Source organism: Macaca mulatta, chromosome 14, assembly GCF_049350105.2.
Source record: "Macaca mulatta isolate MMU2019108-1 chromosome 14, T2T-MMU8v2.0, whole genome shotgun sequence".
Classification (NCBI taxonomy): Eukaryota; Metazoa; Chordata; class Mammalia; order Primates; family Cercopithecidae; genus Macaca; species Macaca mulatta.
The window spans coordinates 114928385-114955246 of NC_133419.1; the positions used below are offsets into that span (position 1 = coordinate 114928385).

At 47.1% G+C, this 26862-nt stretch overlaps 1 protein-coding gene across 5 annotated transcripts in view; it reads left to right on the forward strand.

Moving 5' to 3' along the window:
• ZBTB16 (zinc finger and BTB domain containing 16) overlaps window positions 1-26862 on the forward strand; it is a 191867-nt gene that overhangs the window by 119878 nt on the left and 45127 nt on the right. For 4 of the 5 annotated variants that reach the window (XM_028832514.2, NM_001257623.3, XM_015115700.3 and 1 more), the window contains 1 exon segment: window positions 8399-8485. In XM_028832514.2, the coding sequence (XP_028688347.2) occupies window positions 8399-8485 (87 nt within the window). 5 annotated transcript variants of the gene reach the window in all.

Below are 26862 nucleotides of genomic sequence, written 5' to 3' on the forward strand. Positions count from 1 at the left end.
CTGTGGACAGTGTTTCTAAGCCTGTGGGATTACCTGCTGGTGCTAAAAGGAGTAACAAAAGAGCTTTCCAAGCCACTCTGCCTGAGAATTGAGTTGCAGGGATAAGGGACAAGGTAGACCTGTGTGCTCCCTGTGGGACTTGAGAGCGGGACTCCAGGCTCCCAGTAAGAGACAAGGGCACCGTGCAGCTTCCTAGTAGCATCACATTTATTAGATAGGATAAGAAATGTTCTCTCAGCCATAGAGATGTCTCAGCATTTCCTCCTGACCCATTCCAGGGTTTCCTCTTTTGCAGAGTGGATATTTAGCCACACATGAGGTGTCAGTCATTTGCCAGGTCACTGGCAGGACACTGGCTTTTGGAGATCTGAAAACCACCTGTCCTCCATCCCAGGTGACTCCCGTTTTTCTGTTGCTCAGCCCAGGAGACTTTCCTGGTGTCTTTCTCGGTCCTGTATCATGAGTTCATTCACCCTCCCATCCTGTAGTGAGGCCAGGCTCTGAGGACCTTTCCCCACAGCCTTGTCAACCACAGCTACCCTTGAACCACATCCTGGACCGATCCATGGGGCTGGTTGTTTTCCTTTCAGCCAGCATTTGTTCACCTGCTTTCCCTTTTCCCTCTTTCCTGAATCGGTGTCCCTTCCAGAAACTCTGGTTCTGGATCAGCTTTTTGTTTTGTTGATAAAGGAGAAAGAGCAAGAGTGAGAGAGCGAGAGAGCGAGAGAGAGAGAGAGAGAGAGCCTTCAAGCTCCTCTCCGGGAGTACACATCTCCTTGAGGGAAAGAACACGCAGTGCCGGCCTTTGGAATTGGCAGCCAGTGTGCTGTTCTCCGTCTGATAAGAGGTACTGTAAATAAAACTGTACACCGTGGCCTGTTGTAAAATGCCCCGCGTCTGTACTCATTGTTCTGACAGCTTATGCTTTTTTTGGGTCTGCTGTTTTGGTACACTCTGTACTTCCTTATGTAAGCAGGCGTGCAGATCTCATCAGAACATTCAAGATGTTTATTTTAAAATCTCAAGGAATTTTGAAAAAAGGACACACCACTCAGCATTAGATGCTGGCAAACATTAGGTGTTTTTTTCAGTGGTTCTTTTTTTCCCCCTTCTTATTATTAGCATGGGGGTGGGAGAGGTTTTGGAGAGGGAGGGATTTGGATTTTTTTTTTTCTTCACTCATTGGCTTCTGCCTTCTTTCCTTCAGAGAGACACCACCCCCTATCTGATTGCAGTCAATGTCTTCTGCTTCCTTCCTGGATGCCCGGGACCTCCTCAGCCTCATTTCTGGTTAGGGCAGGTAGGGAGGGAGGCTGTTTGTCAAGGGGGTGAGGGCAGCTGCAGGGAGCTTGTCATGGCTTCTACTGGATTGCAGCTTTAATTGTCACTGGGATCCTGGGCGTTTAGAGGAAGCTTTATATTTTTGAAAGTGCCCTGCTGGCTGTTCCCGACTTTGATTCTTGTGAGTTGGGGTGATCCTTGGCACAGAGGGAGAGCTGCTGCCACACACGGAGGCCTCAGTCCCACCTCTGGCATGTGCGTCCTCTCTTTCCACAAAACTTTAACCTGCTTTGAACCTTCCTCCTTCCTTTATCCCCAACCTTCTGGAGGTGTCAGGAAGTCAGGGAAAAAGGAGAAGAAGAGTTGGGGGTCTGGAGAACCCAAAATGATCAGGGAGCTCCTTGCAGAGCGGTGCTTAGAACATCCCGAAGCCCTCATCTGCAGGGTCCCTGGGAGACTGGCAGGGGCAAGGATGTCTGCCTGTCTCTTTCACAGCTGGGTACCTGGAATCTCAGATAAACTCAGAGCCTGGGGTATGGAGTAGTCACTCGGCAGATCACTGCCCGGGGTAGGAGGCTCACTGACTGTAATGGAGGGAAGGCTTGTTTGTTGGGTGCCACAGTGAGCATTGGACTGGGTTGGTAGCAGACATACTGATGAGAGGGAGGTCTCGCACCAGAGGAAGCAGACAGCCCCACTTCCTAACCTTTCCTTTCCTTTCCTCTCAACTGCCTAAGACCTAGCCAGAGACCATGTCCTTGAGTTTTAAATAGGGGGTAGTAGAGAACTGAGTGTGCAGAATAAGGACTCTGCCACCCCCTAGGGGACAGACAGCTTGGCAGTGCCCTGAGTGGCCATTGCGCCCTTCCCAGGTGAGTTCTGCACCTAGGAACCTGCCTGGGGCTTTCTTTGCTTAACAAGCATTTAGTAGGCACAGACTGTGTGCCAGGCATGGCGCAGGGCATCGGGGATATGGTAAAGCCCAAGACAGGTGGGAACCTGCTCTCACAGAGCTCACAGTCCACTGGGAAGATGGAAGAGAGCCCCAAATACAGGACAGTCGAATGGGGCTCCAGGGGCTTGTCCAGAGAAGATTTCAGAGCCAGGCTGGCGAATAGCTGCTGGCACGGACATATTGGTTCGATGGCAGATTTTTCTGCTCCCTTGAACAAAACAATCACTCATCTTTAAATTAGAGAAACAAGGTGGGGGGTGTGTGTGTGTGTGTGTGTGTGTGTGTTCATGTATGTGCACGTGTGGTGCCATGTGTCTTTATGAATGTGAGACTCACTTTACACAAGATAAATGGCCCCCAAATAACTGTACATCCAATTCCAGTAAAATCAGCCATACTTTAATTGCATGAAGGGAGCTCTTTCTTTAAAGGAAAAGTGACTGGAGATAAATGGTAGCTGTGACTTACTGGTTCTGTATATCTACCCACCAGCTGTGGGGTGGAGCACTTTCCCCACCTTGTCGCAACTCTCCGAGGGACCTCCCCTTACTGCTTCCATTTTACAGCTGAGGCGACAGGCTCCCTGAGACTGGCAGCTTGCTGAGGGTCACAGCTGGCAACTAGCTTGCCTGGGATTTGACCTCTGATCTGTCTGACCCAAATGTTGAGCTCATAACCACACTGCGCTGCCTCCTGAGGTATAAATGGCACCAAGGACCTCTGCTGTCCACAGAGTGTTTTGTGATCTGCAAGGAGTTTCGTATTCATTCATGTCTATTACCTTGTTTGCTCCTCACAGCAGCCTCACGGAGGCAGACAGATAGGCTTATGCCCATTTTACAGATTGGGAAATCAGTTCATCGAGGTGTGGTGACTAGTTGTGAGTGGCCAGGTTAGGCGTGGGATCTCATGCCTGCACCTCTAGATCCTGCTGTTGTCCTCGGTTTGCTTGGATCTGTGATTGCTATGGATAGCAAGGGTCTAGCGCCCTTTATCTTCCACTGTTCTCCCTCTGCTATTTAATTTCTTTCCCACAATCTATCCCTTAACTTCCCCCATCCCCGCATCTCCTACCTCAACCTCCCTCCATCCCGTGCAGCTGGCCTCCTTGCTCCTCTTCCCTTGCCTGGCGTGGATGTTGTCACGTGGTGGCCTTGCTGTATGCAGATGTCAGCGCATCAGCGAGGGCCTCCTTGACTACCCTGTGTAAAAGAACAGCCCCTGGCACTCTCTGTTTATCTTCATTTAATGCTTTGTTGTTGTTGTTGTTGTTGTTTTGAGATATGGTTTCACTCCTGTTTCCCAGGCTGGAGTGCAATGGTGTGATCTCAGCTCACTACAACCTCTGCCTTTCGGGCTGAAGCTATTCTCCTGCCTCAGCTTCCTGAGTAGCTGGGATTTAAAATCAGCCACCATGCCTGGTCAATTTTTATATTTTTAGTAGAGATGGGGTTGCACCATGTTGGCCAAGCTGGTCTTGAACTCCTGAGCTCGAGTAATCTACCCATCCCGGCCTCCCAGAGTGCTGGGATTACAGGCATGAGCCATTGTGCCTGGCCCTCTTCACTTAATTTATTTCTCTTTTTATCGCTTATCACCACCTGGCCTGTTTTATATTTACTTGCTCTTTAAAAATCCACCCTCCCCTCTTGAACATAAGCTCCCTGAGGGCAGGGATTTCATGTCTTTTGTTTATTTCCTGTAATCCACCTCTTGGCATACAGTTACTGGACATTCAAAAACCAGCTCCCGTGTATAGGAAGGATATGGCAAGTCATGGCCATCCCTGAGCTGTGTCCCTGGAGTTCTCCCTACTCCAGGTTGAGCCCCAGGAAATTTTGTGGGTGTAAATGCTGCTGCTAGGTCCGTGCACACCCGCTGTGTTCAGCTGGCATGACCTTCTTCCCTCCTCCTTTGCCCCCTCCCATTGATGCTTTATAAATGTATTAGTGGCTGCATGATGTCACCGTAATGCATTTTGGGAATAGCCATGTGGTTTATACACACTTGAGTTGCTTTGAATGCAAACCTGACATCATACTGAAGGCAGCAGTGAACAACATATGCACAGTAAACAGGCAGCGACTGTCTTATTGATTAACAGATGAGGCCTCTATTATCGATCAAAGCTTGGCGAGGAAATTTATCACTTTTAATTTCAGGGCTGCCAAATATTTCTGCCTCTGAGCCAGCCATTACAGAGACAATTTAAAGGCACAAGACTCCTTGGGAGAAAGGATTTTGTCTGTCTCGCTCTGCTCCGCTCACGTGTCCGTGGAACTGCCTGTCTTGGCTCTCACCCTGGAGAGTTGGGGGGAAGTCAGAGCCTGTCCGGGTGGGCGTGGGAGTACTGGGGCTTTGTGAGTGGGGGCTAGCAGTGGGAGCTGACATTTGTGTTATCCACGTGTAAGGAGGGACCTGGCCCAGAGTCAGTGAGGACAGGGGCTTTCACACGCTCAGCTCAGTGTCGTGACTTCAGCGAGGTGGGGGTGGAGTGGCGGGACTTTGAAGGCAAGCAGATGTGGTCAGGCTTGGGCCGAGGCAGCCGCTTTTACTAGATCGTGTGTGCTTATCTGTCTTCATCTTCCTCTGCACTTGTCTGATGGTACACATCCGGCCCTTTATTTCCTACCTGGCCTCCTTCCTTTCTCTCTGCTTCTCAGTCATTAAAGCGAGAAGCTCCTCCAGCCCACAGTGATGGCTGTTTTCTAAGAACCCTCCGGACCACATCCCTTGGAAGCCTATGGCATGGTGGGCTCCTCGCCGACTGCAGGGCTCCAGTGTGGGAGCCCACAGGGTGCCCTCCCCTTCCCAGCCAGTGCTTCCCTCTTCGGGCCTTTGCTTCCCTTTTCTCCTTTACAGAGCCGTGAGAGCGGATAGAACCCAAGGAAGAAATACAATTAAAATCAGATTCCTTACAGATCCACAGAAAATCATTGATGGCTAATGATTTGGGACTGGGGGCAGTTTCTAATTGTGAGGGAGCTGTGACTTCATCCAGCCCCAGCTTTCCCTCCAGACCCACTCTGCTCTTGGAGGTGCTGTCTGCATTTCCAGTGTAAATAGATGAAAGATAGTCTTGGCTACTACCCCTGCTCACACACGTCATCACTGCTTCGCCATCACTGGGGGCTAGAAGTTTTTTTGGCTCTTTCCTCAAAGCTCTCTAAGCCGTATATCAGGTGCTTGGCCTGAGGGTGCCCTGTGGCTTGAAGGGACACCCAGAGGTCACCATGGGATTCTCCGTGCCTCCAGGTGAAATTCAACCCCAGCCACCTAAGGCAAATGACAATATTTATTTTTAAAGCTTTTCAGGAGAAGTGAGTTCATATCCTCCCTGGGGTACTTCGTTACCCACTTATCCGGCCAGTCGACTCACGTTTATTCAGCACCTACTAGAGTGTATCCTGCTCATCAGTAGGAAGATAGGTGTCAGCGAGACAGAGAAAGTCGATACCTCCAGAGGACCCCACCTTCTAGACTTCCTCTGGGATCGTCATATTCTTCACTGCAAGAAGCATTTATTGGTATTGAAGTCTGTGCTGGAACAGCTTGTATTTGGGGTTGCATTCCTTCAGTATGTGCTGATTCTCCAAGGCAGAGGTTTCCAAATCTCTAGAAAAGTAGTGGAGCCATTTTTCCAGCCCCAAAGCCCTGATGTGTAAAATAGGTAAATTGAATTTTCATTCAGAGATGGGAGCTCAGACCCCACCCATGGAGTCTTATCCACAAAGCATCTTTGCAGATGGAACCCTAGGGAGGCCGAAGGGTACAGGGATTACTCTGAAATGAGGCTGCCTGTGTTTGAATTCACCTTTACTATGTTAACCACTGTGTGGCGTTGGGCAAAGTGCTTAACCTCTCTGGGCTTGAATGTACTCATCTGCTACATGGGGATAATGATAGCACGTACTATATAAATGGTGGTAGTTAGGACGAATGATACATATTAAGCATCTAGCATCATGCCTGGTATATAGTCAAGACTCAGGAAATCTGAGGTGATTTGAAAACAGCACTGTCGGCTACAAATTTGTGTAAAAAGTAGTTCTGGCTCGTACGAGGCTCTAATACAAAACTAAAACACAGGCATGTTTAAAGAAGAGCGAAGATGACCAGACACACTGGCTCACACCTGGAACCCCCCAGCACTTTGGGAGACCAAGGTAGGAGGATCACTTGAGCCCAGGAGCTCAAGACCAACCTGGGAAACACAGTGAGACCTCATCTCTAAATAAAAAACAACAAACAAACAAACAAACAAATGGAATTAGTCAGGCATGGTGGCGTGCACCTGTAGTCCCAGCTACTCAGGAGGCTGAGGTGGGAGGATTGCTTGAACCCAGGAGGTTGAGGCTGCTGTAAGCTATGATTGTACCACTGCACTCCAGCCTGGGTGACAGACAGAGACCCTATCTCAAAAACAACAAAGACAACAACAAAGTGCTAAGACGTGTTGAAAGGAACAGAGTGCAGTGGCAGATTGGAAAGGGCAGAAGAGTAAGGGACTGGAGAGCTTGATGTCCACAAACTCTGGCCTTGAAAATGGAGTGGGATTGGAACAGATGGAGGAACAGGACTGAGCATTGCTCAAGCACAGCGACTCTGGGAAGGTCAAGCAGTGCCCAGAGAGGGCTGGTGAGGACAGCTTACCTATGGAGGTGGGTGGCTAACCGGGACAGGTTATGGAAGGCCTTGAAGCCAAGTAGAGGAATTTAGAGTCAGTACACATTGGGAGGCCTTGTATCTTCTTGAGTAAGAAAGTGTGAGGAATCAAGTGGCCATAGAGGAACCTGCATGTGTTGAGTAGATTGCGGGTGGCTGGTGGTGTGGAAACCACCTCGCGTCTTACAGTGTTCTGAGTGTGATGCTGCAAGGGCCTGAATGGGGTGGTGATTGCAGTGGAATCACTGCACCAAATGCCGTGGAAGAGTACATCTATGAGACATCTTGAAGGAAAAATGCCAAGGCTTGTGACAGGTGACCCCTGGATCAGATAATATAGTAGAGCCATGAAGACTATTAGTCAATGATAAAAAGTACTGTTTCATCTTGACATGGTGGCATTATCACTTTAAGCCTTCTAAATGACAGTTCTGAGAAAGTTTATTAAATTGAGTTGCACTGAATTAATCTTATTTATTCCACAAATATGTATAGTAATAGGTTTCCACTGTGTGTCAGGCAGATGCAGCTGTGCACAAGATGACACGGTCCCTCCGCCAGGGAACTTACCATGTGGTGAGAGAGAAAGACAGGGCCACGGGCATTTGGAATGGAGCACAGCAAGGGCCAAGAACTGGAACATACCAGGTGCTATCGGAGCATAAAGGAGCCTTGCCTCACCTACACGTGGGGGCCCGGGTATTGAAGTCGACGCATGAATGATGAATAGGACCTCCAACTGCACCATAGCAGCCAGGGAAGCGTGGGAGAATGTCAGAGGCAGAGGACATGCAGAAGAATGTGCTCAGGCCTAGCAATGAGGAAGAATATGGTTCCTCCAGGGAGCCCACATGGTTCAGTGTAGCTGGAGAAAAGAGAGCAAGAGTGAGGTGTGAGAGACGAAGCAGGAAAGAGGAGCATACCGAGAAGTGCTTTGTGAGTCACAGTAAGGAGTTGGAACCTTGTTCTTCAGGCACTGGGGAGTCATTCAGGGGTTTTAAATGGTCAGATGCAGGCAGCAGTTGGGGGTAGACGGTGAGTTTAGTTTTGGACACACTGAGTCAGAGGTCCCCGTGTACATCTAGGTAGAGGTATGTCAGCAATTCTTACCTTCCCATAAAGTACAGTTTAGGCAACAGGACACATTTCCCTGCGTTGGTATCATTTTTCTCCTGTCCTCCCATCACGTGGAGGTAGGTCTTCAGATCCTCCTTCTTCTCGAGGTATCTAACTTGGAGCCCATTTCTGTTTATCTTGGTTATTCTGATTTTGTTTCTCCTTCTCTCTGGAAGAGCCCTAGACAAAGGCATTTGGAACTCAGTTGGGTGAATGTTCACCTCTTAGAGGAAGGTCTGAACCATGGATGATCCCTCACTCAGGATTTTCGCAGGTGTCCAGTCCCCTCCCCTAGTGTCCACCTGCACAGTTGTGGCCCAGGACCTCCCCCCTCACCAATGGACTATTGTTCTAGTGGTAACTGCCTCTCCTTTCTTTCAGCGGGTGCCAAAGCCTTTGTCTGTGATCAGTGTGGTGCACAGTTTTCAAAGGAGGATGCCCTGGAGACGCACAGGCAGACCCATACTGGTGAGTTGACTTGGATTCCTATTCTTCAGGTTTTCCACAGTGTTGGTAGCACATGGACATGAACTGTCTGGGTGGCAACCTCTTTTTAGCAAATGTAACATCCAGTAATTTCCTGGGGGAGCTGTGAGTAGGGTGGGCTTCTGCCATGTTCAGCTACCCTTGGCTGTGTGGCTGGCCCAGCAGAAGTTTATAAGTATGACATGGCCCCATGAGAATGGCTGTCCTAGATTAGGCCAGGATCTGTCTCTAACTGGCCACTGAGATCCCATTTTCTTGGAGGTATCTAGTACGCTCTTGTTGAGGCCTTAGTCTGTGATGTTACCAAAACATCTTCCTTTGGTCAGGAAATCTGTCACACCCATCTGATGAGACTGAAACCCTCATGTGGCCATGGTGGGCTGGTCCTCCCTCTGCGAGAGCTGAGACGTTGTCTAAAAGCAGTCTGTACACAGGATGCATCTGAACAATATTAACTCACAATGATAGAGCTTTATTTGATTTCAAGGAGATTGATTTCACTGCACCAAAGTCATCTGATGATTGTGATCAGAGTTGTTGTCACCAGATCGTCACAGCAGCTCACACTTAACACTCACAGTGAGGCAGGCACCGTTCTCAGGGCTTTACGTCAGGGATCCCCAACCCCGGGATCATGAACTGGTGTCCATGGTGGTCTGTTAGCAACCAGGCTGCATGGCAAGAGGCGAGCAGTGGGCGAGCAAGTGAAACTTCATCTGTGTTTATAGCTGCTCCTCATTGCTCGCATTACCACCTGAGCTCCTCCTCGTGTCAGAGCAGCAGCAGTAGCAGCAGCATTAGATTCTCATAGGAGCACAAACCCTACTGTGAACTGTGCATGCAAGGGGTCTAGGTTGTGTGCTCCTTATGAGAATCTAATGCCTGATGATCTGTCACTGTCTCTCGTCACCCCCAGATGGGACCATCTAGTTGCAGAAGCTCAGGGCTCCCACTAATTCTACATTATGGTGAGTTGTATAATTAGTTCATTATATATTATAATGTAATAATAGAAAAATAAAGTACACAATAAATGTAATGTGCTTAAATCATCCCAGGAATACCCTCCTGTACCCTGCCATATGTGAAAAAGTTGTCTTCCATAAAACTGATCCCTGGTGCCAAAAAGGTTGGGGACCACTGCTTTACGTGATCCCACCTGGCCAATCTCTGAATAATGCTATAAGGTAAGGTCGGAGGCTACTCTTACATCATAGATGAGGAAACTGAGGCTGAAAAGAGGGAAAGTGACTTGCTGGAGTTGGTAATGGGGACAGGTGTGGTAGAACCATATAGTTCAGAGCTGAGACTGCATGAGTTTAATCCTGACTGCCACTTCCTATTTGTGGGGCCATGGATAAATTATTTAAACTCTCTAAATATAGATTTCTCATCTGTTAGAAAAGTGGAGTAATATTAGTGTCTACCTCCTAGCATTAGGGTTGTTGTGGGGATGAAATAAGGTATTTTATTTGAAGTATTTCATGGCGTGTTTGGCTCATAGTAAGCACTCAATAAATAGTAGTAGGTATATTTAATGTAATAGATATTTATTGAGTTTCTACAATGTGCCTGGCACTGTTTAGGCATTTAAGATGTAGTAGTGCATGAGACAGATGACATTCCTGCCCCTCATGGAACTGAGCTTCTAGCTGGGAGACAGAATCAGCAAATAAGTGTACGATATCATATCTGCTTATACATACTAAGTGCTACTAAGAAAAGGATAAGGAGTAGAGAATAATAGGGAGAAAAGAAATATCGTGGATATTTTGGGAGAAATGTTGTAGATACAATGGTTAGGGAAGGCCTCTCCAAGAAGGTGGTATCTGGGCAGAGTCTTAAAAAGAGAAGGAGTGAGCCACTCAAAAATTTTCTGGGAAGAATGTCTAAGCAAAGGGAGTGAGCGCTTACAGAAGCCCTGAGGCTGGGTCAAGTCTGACAGGTTTAAGGACCCACATGCAGAGCAGTGGTGGCCAGAGAGCTGGGAGTGATGTGTAGAGAGTGGTGAGGGATGAGGACAGGATCTGACAAGTTTCTCAGCCTGGTAAAAGATCTGGGTTTTATTCTGCATGTGCTAAGAGTCCTTTGGAGGGTGAGAAAATATCTGCAAATCATATATTTGATGAGGAACTTATAGCTAGAAATAGAAAGAGGTCTTATAATTCAAAAAACATTAACAAATAATCAAATTAAATAATGGGCAAAGGTTTTGAACAGACGTGTCTCCAAAGATGACAAATAGCCAATGAGCACATGAAAAAGATGCTCAACTGCATTCACCATCAGGTAGATGCAAATCAAAACCACAGTGAGATACTGCTTCACACCCACTACAGTGTGGCTACAATAAAAAATACAGATAATAACAAGTGTTATCAAAAATGTGGAAAAACCAGAACTCTCATACTATGCTGGTGGGAGTGTAAAATGGTGCAGCCACTTTGGAAAACATTCTGGAGATTCCTCAAGAGGTTAGCTGAGGCAGGTAGATCACAAGGTCAGGAGATCAAGACCATACTGGCCAACATGGTGAAACCCCATTTCTACTAAAAAAGTACAAAAATTAGCTGGGCGTGGTGGCATGTGTTTGTAATCCCAGCTACTTGGGAGGCTGAGGCAGGAAAATCACTTGAACCAGGGAGTTGGAGGTTGCAGTGAGCTGAGATTGCGCCTCTCCAGCCTGATATCAGAGTGAGACTCTGTCTCAAAAAAAAAAAAAAAAAAAAAAAAAAAAGTTGAACATAGAATTACCATACGACACAGCAGTTCTTCTCTTAGGTATACAACCAAGAGAACTGAGACGATATGTTTATAGCAGCATTATTCATAATAGCCAAAAAAAATGGAAACAACCCAATATGTATCAACTGATGAATGGATAAACCAAGTGTGGTGTATTCACACCATGGTATACTGTTTGGCTCTAAAAAGGAATGAAGTACTGATACATACTACAACCCAGATGAACTTGAACATGCTCTGTGAAGGAAGCCAGATGCAAAATGATTGTGTTCATATGAAATATCTAGAATAGGCAAATCTATAGAGACAGAAAGTAAATTAGTAGGTGCCAGGGGCTGGGGTAGTTGTGAGGAAATGGAGAGTGACTGCTGATGAAGCCGGAGTTTCTTCGTGGAGTGATGAAAATGTTCTAAAATTGATCATGGTGATGACTGCACAGCTTTGAATACGGAGGCTCCTCGACTTACAGTGGGGCTGTGTCCTGCTAAACCCATCGTAAGTTGAAAAGATAATAAATTGAAAATGCATTTAATACAACTAACCTACTGAACATCATAGCTTAGCCTAGCCTACCTTAAATGTGCTCCGAACACTTACATTAGCCAACAGTTGGGCAAAATCATCTAATATAAGACCTATTTTATAATAAAAGTGTTGAAGATCTCATGGAATGTATTATATCCTGTACATTACTTCAAAACTGTGATGGTTTCCCACAATTATAAAGTTAAAAATCCTAAGTCAGGAACCATTCTATGTATTAGTTGAACTGTACACTTTAAAAGACATGAATTTTATATTGTATGGTATGTGTATTAGATCTCTGAAAAGTGGCATGGGTGTGTACATGTATATAAATGAGCTCTGCCAGTGTCAGGAAGAGTCACTGGCATCCCTCATGCCACCTCTCTTTCATATGTAGATACATACACACACACACATATATATACACACATATGTATACATACACACACATATACGCACAGACAGAGTGATGTGCCATGTATTAAGCCGTTCTTGCATTGCGGTAAAGAAATACCTGAGACTGGGTAATTTACAAAGAGGTTTAATTGGCTCACAGTTCTGCAGGCTTTCCAGGAAGCATGATGCTGGCATCTGCTCAGGCTCTGGGGAGGCCTCAGGAAGCTTACAACCATGGTGGAAGGCAAAGGGGGAGCAGGCATGTCACATGGCCAGAGCAGGAGCTAGAGAGAGAGAGTTGGGCGAGGGGGAAGCAGCTGCACACTTTTAAATGACCAGTTCTCTCAGATAACTCACTCATTGTCATGAGAATAGCACCAAGAGGATGGTACTAAACCATTCAGGATAAACCCATCCCCATGATCCAATTGCCTTGCACCAGGCCCCACCTCCAACACTGGGGATTACAGTTCAATATGAGATTTGGGCAGGACAAATATCCAAACTATATCACACCATATAATGACATTTTGGTCAACAATGGATTGCATATATGACAGTGGTCTCATAAGATTATAATACCATATTTTTACTGTACCTTTTCTACATTTAGATGTGTTTAGATACATAAATACTTACCATTGTGTTACAATTGCCTGCAGTGTTTAGTACAGTAGCATGCTCTAAAGGTTTGTAGCCTAGGAGGAATTGGCAGTCCCATATAGCCTTGGTGTGTAGAAGGCCGTACCATCTAGGCTTATGTAAATGTGCTCTAGGATGTAGCCTAGAAGCTACCCACGAGGAAGTGGAGAGCTGGAACTTGACCCAACTCACGTGCTCTTTCCACAACTCCCCAACTGCCTGCACATTGACTGAGTGTTGTCCATGGGCTAAAAGGCTCAGGATCATGCCCCGTCATGGGCAGGGCTCTTTTGGCTCCTTGTGCCCTATTTAAGACAAAATTGTCTAATGAAACATTTCTCAGAACATACCCTTATCACTAAGTGACATTTGACTGTACACACACATGCACACACACACACACATACATAGCTTTACTGAGATATAATACATACACACACACACAGATGTGCATTTATAGAGAAGGTGGAAAAGTAGTCCATTGAAAGGTTTTGACTGGGAGAATGACATGACTTGATTTATGTGTTTAAAAGATTATTCTGGTTCTTGTGTTGAGGATTGACCATAGAGAGTATTGTCATGTAACAAACCACTGCAATAGTAGCTTAAAACAATAAAGTGTTATTGTCTCTGACAGTTCTGTGGGTAACTGGGCTCAGCTGGCTGGTTTTCACTTGGGGTCTCATGTGGTTTCCATCAGGTAATGGCTGGAGCTGATGTTATCTGAAGACTCAACTGGGCTGGATGTCCGAGATGGCTCCTTCACTCAATTTTCTGAGTCTCAGTGTTCCTTTGCATGGCTTCTCTCTTCAGCAGAGTAACCTGCATTTGTTGTGTGACAGCTCAGGTTTCCAGGAGTCAGGACACAGAAACTGCCAGCCCTCTAAAAGCTAGGCTGGAAGTACACAGCATTACTTCCACCATATTTCATCAATCAGATAGTCATAGGTCAGCCCCAGATCGAAGGTGGTGGAAGGCTGGACTCTCCTTCTCAGTAGGGAAGTGACAGAAACCTATAGGGAAGGAGGAATTGATGGCAGCCATCTTTGGAAACAAGCTGCCACAGGGGACTCAAGTAGAAGGAGGAAGAACACTAGTCAACTGCTGTTAAGATTATTGTCGTCAATATTTCAGCATTCTTGTCCTTTCCTGAGTAGACAACTAAATGGTATGCCTCCTAAATGGTACCTTGAGCTTTGGCCTGGAGGGGTCTTGCCCTGTCATGATGGGAGGAGAGCTTTACAGGTGAGCTGTCATTCCAGTCAGCATCTCCCTAGCTCAGTTATAGAGAAGGTGACCTGGCTAGGTTATTTTGCCCAGGGTTCCAGAGCTTGTTGTCGTGAAAGCAAGGGAAGGACCGAGTCTCCCAGGGTCCCAGCCATTTTCTTATTGCTAGACCGCAGGTAACTGAGAATCCCACTCTGAGAGTTCTAATCTGGGGGAATGAGCTGTGAGCCAGCTTTGCCAAGCAGCTTAATTCTGTCCATCCCAATTACATTTGCAGCATCAGGGAGCAAGCTGCCCTCTCAGCCAGAGGCAGGGGAGCAAGCTGAGTCCCCGAGGGATGAGCAGCTGTGGAGGTTGTTCCCAGGCAGACCCCAGAGGTATGGAGCACCCCCTGTGCGCCTGGCACCCGCTGGGGATATGATGGTGACCAACTCAGGCACATGCCCTGTTCTTGAAAGAAGCTGAAGGTCTGAATATGGTGGCCTGGGCCCTTTGTTTTCCCCCAGAGATCTTGTGGATGGGGCTTCTCTGCTGGAGGAGGGAGAGGGCAGCTACCGAGTGCCCCCTGCTGATGTTAAGGTAAAATGTGGCTTGCTCAATAGGCCACATGTGGTGTGCTCAATAGAGATTGAGTAAACTGAGCTCTTGAAAGGATGGGGAATGGAGAAAATGAATCCAAATTAGGGATGAGAGACCAAGGTGGATGCTTTGAGAAAGGCTCCCTGCCAGCCTTAGTATGAGCTGTGGGTGAGCTCCCCCAGCAGGGAAGAGCCACTTCCTTGTGTGGGGCAGGTATCGTGCTCAGTGCCGAGGGGAGATTTGACAGCAGCCTTACCCTCAGGATAGGGCTGGCAAAGAGGGGTCCTGTGTGACCCTGGTGACTCTTTCTGACATGTGGCAGAGCTCATTCATCACTCATAGCTCTACTTCCTGCTGAACTCAGGTGGATTTTCAGTCCCCCTAATAATCAATGAGAGAATACAATCTGAAATCTATTTGCCCTCTCTATTCCAGGAAAGGGGACCCTGGAGGAAGGGAGTTTCCTGATAACAGGGAACACTGAAAATATCACTGAAGCTGTTAGAGAGGGAAAAGCCAGGTGGGGGACCAGGTATCGTTGGGAAACCAACAGGAGAGTAGGTAGGGAAGAGCTCTGAAATAGAGAAGGAATGGGCCAGGCACGTTGGCTCACGCCTGCAATCCCAGCACTTTGGGAGTCCAAGGTGGGCGGATCACGAGGTCAGGAGATGAGACCATCCTGGCTAACACAGTGAAACCCCATCTCTACTAAAAATACAAAAAATTAGCTGGGCGTGGTGGTGGGCGCCTGTAGTCCCAGCTACTCGGAAGGCTGAGGCAGGAGAATGGCATGAACCCAGGAGGCGGAGCTTGCAGTGAGCCGAGATCGCGCCACCGCACTCCAGCCTGGGCGACAGAGCGACACTCCATCTCAAAAAAAAAAAAAAAAAAGAGAAGGAATGGAGACCCTGGGACAGTGAAAATAATGCCAATACCACTTGATATTTTTGCTACCTTAGTTTATAAAACACGTTCGTCTGTTATACCCATTTAACAGAGGAGACCATGGGGCCCTAGAGACTGCCCACTAGGAAGTAGAGAACTGGAACTTGACCCAACTCCAACTCAAGTGCTCTTTCTACTACTCCCTGGCTGCCTCCACGTTGACTGAGTGTTGTCCAGGAGTCTGTAGGCTGAATGGTTCAGAGTGATCCTGTTTAGAGGTCATTGAGCTCATGGCCCTGCCTGGGAAGAGCTCTTTTGGATCCCTGTGCCCCATTGCACTGTGAAGCCCCAACACCCTGATGTGCACATCCTCCTCCTGGAGTAGGATACAGTTTGCCTGAATCAGATCAGTTTCATATCCAAGGCTGCCACGTGGGAGTTCATGGAGTTCACGTGTGGCTTTGCATAGGGCAGGTGATTATGGTGTCGTACAGGTATTCTTGAAACTGGAAAATGAACTTAATGGAAACTATTTCCAATTCCAGTCTATCCAAGAGAATGGCATCTTCACATCTCATCCCTTTTGACCCTACTTGACCTGGATTTCTGTCCTGGTGTGTGTGACCCCTCCATGCCCCCTGCCCTCAAGATCTTGACGGGCTCAAGCTGGTGTTCTAGGAGGCCACGCTGACGACGGTTGGGCTGGGCTCAGGCTTTGTTGTCACATTCAGTTTTCTGTTTTGGTACAACGAAGACTTTGAGGAGATAAACAGAGATCATTTTACACCTTTTATATTATGACAAATACATATTGCAAAACACTGCTGCTTCCAAAATGTTTGGGTTGCAGAGCAGTGAGGAATTAACAGCTAGGCAGTTCCCGAGATGCTTGTGCTTCATTTACACATCAGAATTTTTTTTACACTGTTCAGTGAAATAAAAGTGAGAAAACACACATACACGCACGTGCACACCCACGTGCACACCCAGCGCACCACCTGGCTGCTATATCAGGAATGTCTTAAATTAGCAAGTAGTTCTTTAAGTCCAGATAAACTGATAAATACCATTAATGGCTTAATTTATACTCTGGGTTTGAAATTTGACACACGGACACTATCTTGGCTCAGGAAGCACAAGTGGTTTTGTGCCAGAGGTTTTAATGACCGATCAGTAATATAAATTGCTGCATCACTGAGCAGAAATAGCTTCTCCATGTCATTTGATCTGGAAACTTCTCTGGCCAGGCAGCAGTTAATAAATTTAAAAATAATTACCCTCTTTATTCAAAGTCAAACTAATTAGGAGTGGGTTTTACAAATCATAATGTTGTTCAAGCCACTGTACATCCCCATTTGGGACTTGAACAGGCCTGGGGGCAACAGACAGGATCCGTGGTGTTAATTAGAGGGCAGTGAGATAACTTGGCTGCTGAGCTCCAGGGTAGGAGGCTAGGCAGTCTTCATTATGCCCTCAGGAGAAAATGGGAGGTCTGAGTGAAGAGGCCACGAGGGTGACCTGTAGGAACCTTCAACTCCTTCAGTCCATCTGTAGGGGACCCAGAGCAGCTACCTATTTGTAATCTGAACATGGGGGAGTTGGGGCCAGGACTGGTCTGTGTGGACCTGGCCAGAGAGACTGAGGGAGTCAGGCAGCAGGAAAGGGGGATGGGCAAATGACTGCCTGGGGACACAAGACCTGCATGACGGCAGGGAAGTGGATGGGATGATCTCTAGAAGGCATTACTTCCTAGGAAAGTTTGAGCCCTAACAGAGTGGTGCAGGTTTGTCATGCAAATTGCAGGGAAGAGGAACCCCAGGAAGCCTAAAATCAGGATGTCAAGTGCAGGGTATTTGGTGCATAGTGACCCAGAACTTGGGATCTGGTGTCAGACCATCTAGATTCCAATTCCAGCCCCATTACAGACTGGATAATCTCAATATAGGCCTTGCATGGATAAGCGCTCAGGAAATGGAGGTGCCAGTTTCTCTCATTGCATCATCCTCGTCTTCCTTAGAGGCCTCTGAGAACGTGTATTTCTCCCACTGGGTTGGTGATGGGGAAGGGCCAAGTCAGTGAGGACGGTGATGGTGGAACAGGAACAGTATACACCTGCTTTGCAAGGCCATGGTGAGGTCTTCCAGGATCCTTGACTATGTCCTCTGGCCAAGAGGACATTTGCAATGTGCCTACTGAACTAACAGTTGAGAGAAGTGAGGGCATATTGAAGCTCCGTACCTTGAGCAATCTCATGGAGCAGATTTGGTAGATCTTAAGGCCCTGAGGTCTGGAATGCCCAAAGATTCCCAAAGGAACCATTCCCTGTTGATATCTAAATACGTGATATGTAAACCCAGGCCAGACAGGCCGCAAAACTGGAATCGAGACTAAGCAGGTATACCAGCCTCCAGGAGCACCAGGCCTGTGCCCTTCCACATCTTAGAGGAGGCTTCAGTGACTGGTGAAGGCTCAGGAATTTTGGGTTGCTGGGGGGGTCCTGAACCATGTCTGCTATCACCAGGAACCTGGATATTCCCTATCTCTTGACTTCTTCTTCTACCTCATCCTACCTTTTCCCCAGTAAGAAAAAAGAGGCAAAGAAGCAGACAGAGATAGCTCAGGTCATTCCTAGGTTTAGAAGTTCTGAGGCTGGGAAGCTTAAGGCCACCCTCTGCAGGCCCAGGGTACTAGGTTGAACTAGACCCTAGACTTACCCTGGAGCAATTCAGCTCTCTCTTCCAGCCCTCAACCTGCCCTGCAAGGTCTGCCAGGTTAGTGACTCAAGTTTGCTGTCAGAATAGCCTGTATAGTTGGCTTATCCTGTAGTTCCTTCATTTCCTCGTTCTCTGAGTTTTTAGGTACCTACTGTATGCTCGGTACTTTGTGGACTTAATACATAATAGTGAACAGAAATTGGGCCCTGCCTTCCTGAAGGTTACGATGTTGTGAAGGAAATGAGCATGTAGGCTGAACTTGCCTCAGGCACAGATAATTCAACAGTTGTACTCTTTTGGATACTTTTGAGTTATTATTTTATGAAGTCTTCACTATAATCCAAAAATAGAGACCTTTTTTCCTCCCTAATCTTTGCCAGAGAAAACTGAGTCCCAGAAAGGTTAAGGAAGACCGATCCGGGGCAGGACTTGAATGTGTGCCTTGGCCTTCTGGACCCCAGAGCCCACATGTTAACATTGTCATCCCTCCCTGTGGTGGCCTGGCTATCAGCTCTCATGTGCGGATCAGTGGATCAAAGCCCCTATTTGAAAAAGGGGGTCAGTTAAGAACAAACAATCCAAACTAGAATTAGGACCCACAAGTTCAGCCCAAGGTTCTCTCCACTGTGATTGCAAAATAAGTACTTTCTTTTACTGGCCTAGAAAAAGTTGCTTAGTTTCCACATTACTGCGTCACAGGGGAAGCCACTCAACCAGATGCAAATGTTGAGATGCTGGTTCTCATCCACTGTGTGTTGGCTGCAAGAGTCTTGCAGTCCAGAAACAGCACACCTCTGGCAGCTGAGGGTCCATGCTGCAGATTCTGCTCTTCCCTCCTAGTAGGGAGTGGGCATTGGAGGGAACCCCACCCAAAGGGTCCTCTTGGTTTCGGTGTGAAGGAGGCTAGGAGGCATATACTCTCTCTTCCCCCCACTCTCTGTTTCTCTCTGTCTCCCTTTCTCTTTGCACTGTGTGGCTTCCCCCTTTGGAGGTGCAGAACTGTATCTCCAACCTTGCTGTTGGCTGCCTGCTTGCACTGGCCCCTCTCTCTCTCCTGATATGTTAATAATATTTGGAGGAAGCTTCAGGGACAGTCTCTGGCTCTGAACTTCAGAGTAGAAAATGAAGTCCTTGTTTGGAGAATTTTCTGTAGTGGGTCATCATGGTGGGGGAAGGTGGTGGGGTGGGAGTAGCGGGCAAGGCAGAGGATTTATTGTGTTGTATTGTATTGTATTATTATTATTATTATTATTATTATTATTATTTTTGAGATAGTGTCTCGCTCTGTCACCCAGGCTGGAGTGCAGAAGGCAGAGGATTTAAAAGGGTGAGCAGCAACGCTGCTTCCCTCAGGATAGCTGCTGGCCTTGCCCCCTCCTGCCCTGAGCTTGGCACGAGGGACAATGCTGGGCACCAAGAAGTCCTGTAATGACAGGAAAACTAGCAACTGTTCTGGTTCCTCCTCTCAAGAACAGCCTCCCAGTGGTCGGTCCCAGAGGAGCTGGGAGGGGGCCAGATGATGACAAATAACTTAATCTACCTAAACTTTACATGAAAAAAAAAAAAAGTCTGAACGAGCCTCAAACCCCTGCCCAAGGTGGAGGGTATCAGGGAGGACAGGACAGTGAGTCATCAGAGGGACAAGCAGACTCCATGTGGTTTGCTGTGACCTCCCCATTGAAAACATAATAGCATTTGACTTTTATAAATATCAGAGGTGATTTGTATAGCATTTCACATTCTGTGCCAAGGAATTTAACATGAGAAAGCTCAGGCTCAAGAACGGCCGCGGAACGTCATAGGCACTTTGGGAGGAGGGTCATGTGCTGCTGTTTGTACAGTCAGTGCCCCAGCATAGATTTACTCTTGACCTAATTTCATGCTGTTACTATAAAGGCATGTTTGATGCCTAATATAGAGTTTTATTTTCCAAGCACAGGCTCTCGGCTGTGCTGGAGCCGCTTGCTGTAGAGTAGGGAGGAACAACCCAGCCGCCTCCTGCTGTCCCAGACCAACCATTCTTTCTCTCCATTGTTCATCCTAGCGGCTCCCAGGGCCCCTCTGGCCACCTTCTGGAGGGGCCCCCGATACTATTTTTTAAATTAATAAATTTCATTTTTTTAAGAGCAGCTTTAGGTTATAGCAAAATGGAATGGAAAGTATAGAGTTCTCGTTGTACCCCTGTCCTCACACGCAAGTGCACAGCCTCCTCCACCATCAACATCCCACACCACATCGGTGGTGCGTTTGTCACAATCGGTGAGCCTACGCTGGCACATCACTATCGCCCAGGGTCCGCAGTACACATGAGGGTTCCCTCCTGTGGACCCTCTGTACTAGAGACCCCCATCTCTACTCAAAATACGGTCTGTGGATTTGGACAGATGTGTAAGGACATGCACCCACCATTGTTGTTTCATACAGAATAGCCACTTCACTGTCCTGAAAGTCCTTTGTGCTCTGCCCTTTCATCACCCCAGTGCATTTTATATGAAGCATCACTCTCCTGGACAGTGATTTGAGGGGATCAATGGTGTTTGGCTCTTTTGGGATTGGAGAAGGAAAATCGATGCAAGGCAGGGTTGGACTAGAAAGGGCTGAAGCTCATTTCCTCCACAGACATCTTGAGTGTCGCTTGATGCCAGACATGGATGCTGGGTCCTGGGATAGGGATGTTGGACATGTATGCTGGGACCCGGGACTGGGATGCCAGACATGGATGCTGGGCCCCGGGACGGGGATGCCGGACATGGATGCCACTGGGTCCTGGGACAGGGATGTTGGACATGGATGCCGCTGGGACCCGGGATGGGGATGCTGGACATGGATGTTGGGCCCCAGGATGGGGATGCTGGACGTGGATGCCGCTGGGCCCCAGGATAGGGATGCCGGACATGGATGCTGCTGGATCCCGGGACAGGGATGCTGGACATGGATGCTGGGCCCCGGGATGGGGATGCCGGACATGTATGCCGTTGGGCAGTGGGCAGAACACAGACCTTGTCCTTCCCCGGCTTCTCACCCTAGCAGAAATGTGATTGCAAATTATCATTGGGGATATGGAGGCAGCATGGTGTTTGGAAGCAATAATGAATTAGGAGAAGGAGAACTAGGTTCTTATCCTGGCTCTTCTATGGACTTGCTTCATACGGGACAAATGGCTTCATTTCCTTGCTTCTCTCAAGGTAGGGTGTGGGAATTGGGCAAGAAAAGTGCTCTTTGGGGGGTTCTCTGGTTCCAAGGACAGCCTAAGATTCTGATCTTGTGTTGATGGTCTGTGTTTTTCTCAGCCTTAGTTTTTCACGTTTGTAAACTATGATTAATAATCATAATGGTTGCCGTAAGAACTACATAAAATCATACATGTGGGGCCAGGCGTGGTGGCTGACGCCTGTAATCCCAGCACTTTGGGAGGCCGAGGTGGGCGGATCATGAGGTCAGGAGATCAAGACCATCCTGGCTAACACGGTGAAACCCCATCTCTACTAAAAATACAAAAAATTAGCCAGGCGTGGTGGCGGGCACCTGTAGTCCAAGCTACTTGGGAGGCTGAGGCAGGAGAATGGTGTGAACCTGGGAGGCAGGGCTTGCAGTAAGCAGAGATCACGCCACTGCACTCCTGCCTGGGTGACAGAGTGAGACTCCGTCTCAAAAAAAAAAAAAAGAAAAAGAAAAAAAGAAAAAAAATCATACATGTGAAGCCCTGAGCCCTGGAAAGGAGGACTGATGTATGCGTAAGTGGTAGCTGCTTGCTACTGTTATTTTTAGAGGCCTGCAGCTTCTGTCCCTCACCAGTAGACAAGAATTCCTCCACTTTATTTAGTAGCTTATTCAGTAACAATGTATTAAATACCGACTGTGTCTGAAGAAGGGATTAAAGATGACGATCTTTTGCCTCTTAAAAACTGTTCTAGGAATTGGAGGGGAAGGATAGAGTCTGGTCTTTGAGGACTATTATTCAGAGCGTGGTCTGTGCTCAGCACTGCTGCTTTTCATGTATGGTCCAATATAGTCATCAGGACACCACTCAGGGGGCTTCGCTGTCTGCATCACTGATGCGGAATCACAGCCTCAGAGAGGCTTAAATAATATGACTCATCCAGTGGCAGGACTGGGATTCCAGGTTGGTGTTTCTTGGGGTGATCTGGTGGGACTCACCATACTCACTGGTCTGAGTTGCCCTTTCACTCTCAGAATTGTCCCCACATCTGAGTCCTGATAATCAACCTCAGTTCTTGATGTCAAGTTTCCACTCGTCTCCCCTCGTGCCCATGCTCAGCCCCCCAAGCTTCTCCTTTACCCCTCTCTCTCCCACTGTCCACTCCTGTCTTTCCTCTCTGACTTCTCACCCTTCTCCTTAGTGACGCCACGGCTGCCCGATGACAGAAAGGAGTTAATAAAAACCAATGTGTAACTGAAACTTGAAAGGCCATAAATCGCCTTGTTTTTTCTAGGATGTTGGTAGCATTTTGATTTAATAGTTGGACAAACACAAGGGCCTATTTTATTCAGAGTTTACAGGCCTCAAGGCTGTTATTCCTCCAAAGTTAATAGCATTGAAATTGCAGGGTTTGCTATAATTTGCCTATCGCTTTCTGCTCCACCATTGATGTTTATTGTCAGCAGGATGGAATCTCAATCCGACTCACTTAGATAACATGTCTGTTCAACATTTAGATAATTGTACCATCATTAACTTGTCACATTATTTTAGAGATTCAAAACAGAGGCAGGGTAAGTAGAGGTACCCAAGGGTAGTGGAGGTGGGAGGAGGAGGAGGAGGAGGAGGAGGAGGAGGAGGAGGAGGAGGAGGAGGAGGAGTTGGAGACAACCTTCTGAGTTAGACAGCCAGGAGAGGAGAAAGTTCATTGCACACTCTCGGCATTTCATTGCAGGTGTCTAAGTTAAGGAGGGGTGTGCCGCCAAGCCGGGCCCAGGGTTGCTCCCTTTGCTCCCTGAGGAGTCCGGGGACCAGTGTCTCAACCACCGACCGCAGTGGCAGTAAGGCCTGTTATCAGCAGGCTCCTGAGACAGTGTGGCAAATGCTCAGAAACCCTTGGCGTTTCATCCCCGACTTTGGCCTTTACGTACCAAAGTTTCTAAACGTTCCTTAGGGATGCTGATTGCAACATTATTTGTAATTACAAAGCAATGAGCATGACCTAAATATCCAAAGGTAAGGAGTCTGTTAATGATGGTGTGGAAAGATGCCCATGATGTTTTGCATGATAAAAGCTGGTTAGAGAAAACAGGTTATATAGTGTGGTCCCATTTCATATAAAATACTAAAGCCATCCTATAAGACTCTCTAACGCTCTATACCTGTTAACAATGATGATCTTTAGAAGTGGGATTATAGGGCAAAGGTGTTTTACTTTCTGCTTTATCTATTTTTGAGTAATAATAGTGATGATTTATAAGCACGTATCACTTACATAATTTTAAAAATTAAAGTCACTTTATAAATAAGAAAAATATCACCTTCGAGTCTCTGTCTATGGAAGGAGGACTTCTAAAAAGAAAAGGCTGCGAGTACAAGTAAATGAGTTTTGGGAGCATTCATGGACATCAGTATCTCAGCCACACTGGCAGGTGCCTCAGTTTCTCGCTGTTAGAACAGATAAATGCCAGATGGAGAATGCAGCACAGGGGAATGGGCCTGTACCAGCACTCAGAGGTCGGGGCTGCTGTCCTGTTCACTATGGGCCTGACAGAGGAAGTGAGTAAGAAGAGAGCTTTTTCTTACACTGACATAAGGACTGCGGTCACACCTGGAGGGGGTGACAGAGGCCACAAATAAGAATGAGCTCCGCTGGAAGTGGGAGTGACTCCCCGTGTGGGAGACTTGGGGATCAATTAAGTATCAACAGCAGCGGGGCGCTGAGTTTGGAACACAAAACTGCCCTCGGGAAATAACGGGGTGTTTGCTCCCTGTTCCCATGGTACCACGAGGTGACAGAGGTGACTACAGTGCTGTCCATCTGGCTTTGGACGCTGTTATCTCCTGCATTCCCAGGGCCTTCTGTGTGACCTGGGCAAGAGCACTGTCACTATTGCCTCTCTCCAATCTGTGTGTGCCCCAGTGACACAGGGAATAGGAACAAAAATGCACAAGGCAAAACCCATAGGTTAATGTTTCCCCAACTGTACTGTAAATAATGCAGATATTTGGGGGTAGCAGAGACAAACAATATAAATATTTTATAGACTGTAGGTTAAATAATGTATATATTTAGAAAAGCAGCTTAAATATTTCATATGCTGCAGTGAAGATTCCTGCTTAGAGGCATAATTTGGGCTGGTGAGGGCTGTGGGTTAAGGATGGGGTCCTGCAGAGCCCCGGGCGGAGGGAGTAGAGGGGATGCAGTTAAAGTGTGTGTGTGAGATTGGAGTGTTGTAAGGACAGGCAGGTATCAATTATTTGGAACCCAAGTAGTTGGACGTCTCTGATCTTTTTTTTTTTTTTTTTTTTTTTGAGATGGAGTCTCGCTCTGTTGCCCAGGCTGGAGTACAGTGGCCGGATCTCAGCTCACTGCAAGCTCCACCTCCCAGATTCACGCCATTCTCCTGCCTCAGCCTCCCGAGTAGCTGGGACTACAGGCACCCGCCACCTCGCCCGGCTAGTTTTTTTTTTGTATTTTTTAGTAGAGATGGGGTTTCACCGTGTTAGCCAGGATGGTCTCGATCTCCTGACCTCGTGATCCACCCGTCTCGGCCTCCCAAAGTGCTAGAATTACAGGCTTGAGCCACCGCACCCGGCCGTCTCTGATCTTTTTAACTATCCTGTGCTCTTTTTGTTTTTAATGTGGGAGAGAGACAAATGACTACCTAATAACAAGAATTTATTTTCGGAAAGTAACTCCCAACCCAAGAGAATTGAAAATGTGTCCATGTAAAAACTTCCTCATGAACATTCATAGCAGTGTTGTTCACAGTAGCCAATCAAAGTGGAAACTACCCAACTGTATATCAGCTGATGCATGGATATACAAAATGTGGTATATCCATATACCATGGACTGTAATTTGGCCATAAGAAGAGCAAAATATTGATACATGTTACAGCATGGATGAACTTCGGAAATCCCGTGCTGAGTGAAACAAGCAAGACATGAAAGGCCATGAATTATATGATTCCATCTATGTGAAAATGTTCAGAACAGAAAGCTCTAGATGGTTAGTAGGTTAGTGGGTGCCACAGATTTTGGGGAGAGGAAAATGGGAAGTGACTACTAATGGGTAGTCACTTTTTGGAGTTATGAAGATATTCTGGAATTAGATAGTGGTGGTAATGGTATTCAGCTTTGTGAATACATTAAAAACCAATAAAAGGGCCGGGCACAGTGGCTCATGCTTTGGGAGGCTGAGGCAGAAGGATCACTTGAGCCCAGGAGCTTGAGGCTGCAGTGAGCTTTGATGGCACCACTGTACTCCAGGCTGGGTAACAGAGCACGACCCTCCCGGTTAAAAACAACCCCCCGCAAAAACGACAGCAACAACAACAACAACAACAACAACAACAACAACAAATTAAAAGGGTGGAATTTTATGGTACATCAATTATATTTCAATTAAAATAAAAAACAACTTCCAGGTATGTTGTTGGTTCTTACAGACTTAACCCAGTCTCCTATACCTGCAGCATTACAGGACTGTCTAGGTAACACTTTGCATTATAGTGACCATTCAGACAGTGCAGGAGACTGTGGCACCTTTAGAATCATTCTATTCACAGAAGGCAGCAGGGAGTAGGGGTGGCTCCGGGATGCCGCCTTGCCCTCCCCATTCCTCCATTTTCAGAAACAGGAAGGAAGGATCAGGTCCGAACTCTGATCTGGTGAAGTAGTAAGTCTGACATCTGCCAAGTCAGGAGGAGACGGAGTAGTTGCGTTCTGTGTAGGTTTCTAGAAGAAAAGCCAGCCATCATCTGACTTGGGAGGAGTCACTCTTGTTAAAAGCAAGATGTGGACGGTATTGACCCAGGCACCCCATTTTAAGAAAAATCATACCTGTAATACGGTTTCAGTATGGAGAAATTAGAAAATACTTACAAACAAAAGAAATATGTTCTCTGTGTCCCACTGTCTTTTTTTTTTTTTCCCCGAGACACAGTCTTGCTATGTCACCTAGGCTGGAGTGCCATGGCATGATCTCGGCTCACTGCAACCTCCACCTTCCGGGTTCAAGTGATTCTCCTGCTTCAGCCTCCTGAGTAGCTGGGATTACAGGCATGCACCACCACGCCCGGCTAATTTTTTATTTTTTAGTAGAGATGGGGTTTCACCATGTTGGCCAGGCTGGGCTCAAACTCCTGACCTCAGGTGACCCACCTGCCTTATCCTCTGGAAGTGCTGGGATTACAGGCGTGAGTCACCACACCCTGATTCTTCTTTTAATCACAAATGGGGCTATGAGATTCAGTGTATGCTGTTTTGTAATCTGTGATTTTCCTACCAACAGACCTATGTCTTGATGATCATTTTGATAGTTTCCTAGTGTTCTCCCTACACCCATTCATTTTTTTCCCCCATAATCTCTGATGTTCCTTACTTGTGCACCAGGGACCAGACCCTGTATCCAGAGGACCTTCCAGGGGCTCCAGGCAGGAGAAGTATCTAACAGAGATGCAACTCATTACCACCTCTCA